The 1,813-nt window shown below is 46.8% G+C and overlaps 1 protein-coding gene across 1 annotated transcript; it reads right to left on the bottom strand.

The window, feature by feature from the left end:
• Positions 1-307: 307 nt before the first annotated feature.
• Positions 308-1,229, bottom strand: LOC105034153 (uncharacterized). Its single transcript, XM_010909200.4, has one exon. It carries the CDS (start codon positions 1,022-1,024, stop codon positions 596-598), a length of 429 nt encoding a protein of 142 aa, XP_010907502.2. The 5' UTR covers positions 1,025-1,229; the 3' UTR covers positions 308-595.
• Positions 1,230-1,813: the final 584 nt, after the last annotated feature.

The raw sequence follows: 1,813 nt of genomic DNA on the forward strand, positions 1-1,813 counted from the left end.
GAGATGTGTGGCAAGCTCTCTTGACTCTATCATACAGATTTATCTTTCCTTGGCAATTTACCATTTGGGACAGAATTAAAACCCACAAAAACTTCCCAAAAAATACATGATCTCATCTCTAAGCTTTCATCAACCAAAACATAGTTTTAATGAAGAGATGCACAATTTAGAGCAACCTACAGTTCAGGTTGTATATATATTTTGCACAAAAGAATCTTTTGCGCAAAAGAATGATTCACCCTTTTTTTGCCACACACTCCATTTTGATCGCGCAATAATTACAGTAAGATCTGTGCAAGCAGATAAATGGAGAAAATTCGGAGTGCTTTGAAAGCTGTGTGATTTATGATCCAATGATTCTCTCACACGAAAGATACAACCCCGTCCCCAGAAAGAAAGTCTGCCATGAGATCATAAAATTCATACAGATGTAAAGATCTTATTCCAGGAAACTCTCTCCCTTTGTTTTTTTTTTACTTCCCATACGGAAATGTAGAGCGATTCACACGTGGAGAAAGAGAGATAAAATGATGGCAACTTCCTCACGAGCTCAAAGGCGCAAGTGGTGCGGTAGCATCACCTCCCGGTTCGCGTTTTAAGCGGCCTCCGCCTTGGGTATCCGCCTCCGCGTTCGAGTCGAGGCCCCTCCCGTCGTCCTCCGCCACTCCCTCCCCCTCCGCCACCTGCGTCCACCTCCTTCTCTCTTCCCACTGGTCTCCGCCTCGTTCGTCGGTGTCTCCGTCCCGTTAACTTTAACGGCGCCACTCTCCTCGAAGTCCTCCAACCTAAACGCCGGTATCCAACTAGCAGCACCACCTCGTCCTCCACCTCCACCTCCTCGGTTGCCGTTTCTAACGGCGAAACCTCTGGAAGCTTCTCGAATCCGACGGAGGATGGCGTAGAACTCCTCCACCTCCTCATCCGTCACCTTTCGATCATCGCCTTCCTCCTCCCTTGGCCTCTTCGGCCTTTCCTCATCGTCAGAGGCGCTACATTCCCGTTTATTGTTCCCCACTGTTTCCATTCCAAAGGTGTTTGGTTGGTAGCAGGGACTGTCTCTCTCTCACACGCTCGCTCGCCGTTTGATGGGCTTAGGCTCTTCGCTTCTTCTTCTACTAAAAAGGCCGCATAAAGCGGCGAGGCCAACGTAAGGCGCCATGTGATGCTGCGCTGGCGTTGGTGACGTCCAAATGGTGACATCCTCCGTCGAACTTGGTGCTGACGCCACTGCCTCCCAAAGTCCAAAGTCGCTCTCCCCGCCCCGTGCAGCAGAAACCAGTACGAAGGTGCAGGTGGAGCACGTGAGCAGGACGTGGTCGGGGGTGGCTGGGGTGGGGTACACTTTTTAATCATGTGGATGGCCCCGGACAAATTGTCGCCTTGCCAACTTGCCATGTAGCCATCTAAGTTGATTGCAGATGCACGTCTTTGGTTAATGATCCACAACACTAAACTAGTGTGAAACTAAAAGTCGTGCGGGAATCGATCAATCTACCAGTTTTAAATGGCAATCGATCATTGGTTTGGTGGTCGTTGCTTCGTTAATGTCCAATTAATTATTGACTACCTTGGGGAACTGATAAACTAAGCAATGACTGAGCAGGGTGATTTTTTTTTTAAAATATCTTAATCACGTAATAAATTCACGCAACATGTGCTGATTTAAGCTTTTGATAATGTAACCTCTGCCAATAAATGAGCTAGGTTGAGTTGAAGGCAAAATATAACCTTTCACATCATCGTACATAAAATTTCATATGATAAGATTATAAATTCAGATTGATTTGGGACGAATTTCATCATTATCCTCACT

This window comes from Elaeis guineensis, chromosome 6 (genome assembly GCF_000442705.2).
Source record: "Elaeis guineensis isolate ETL-2024a chromosome 6, EG11, whole genome shotgun sequence".
Taxonomy (NCBI): domain Eukaryota; kingdom Viridiplantae; phylum Streptophyta; class Magnoliopsida; order Arecales; family Arecaceae; genus Elaeis; species Elaeis guineensis.

Coding starts and splice junctions, on each gene's coding strand:
- LOC105034153 (XM_010909200.4), bottom strand. CDS start 1,024: ATGGAAACAGTGGGGAACAATAAACGGGAATGTAGCGCCTCTGACGAT.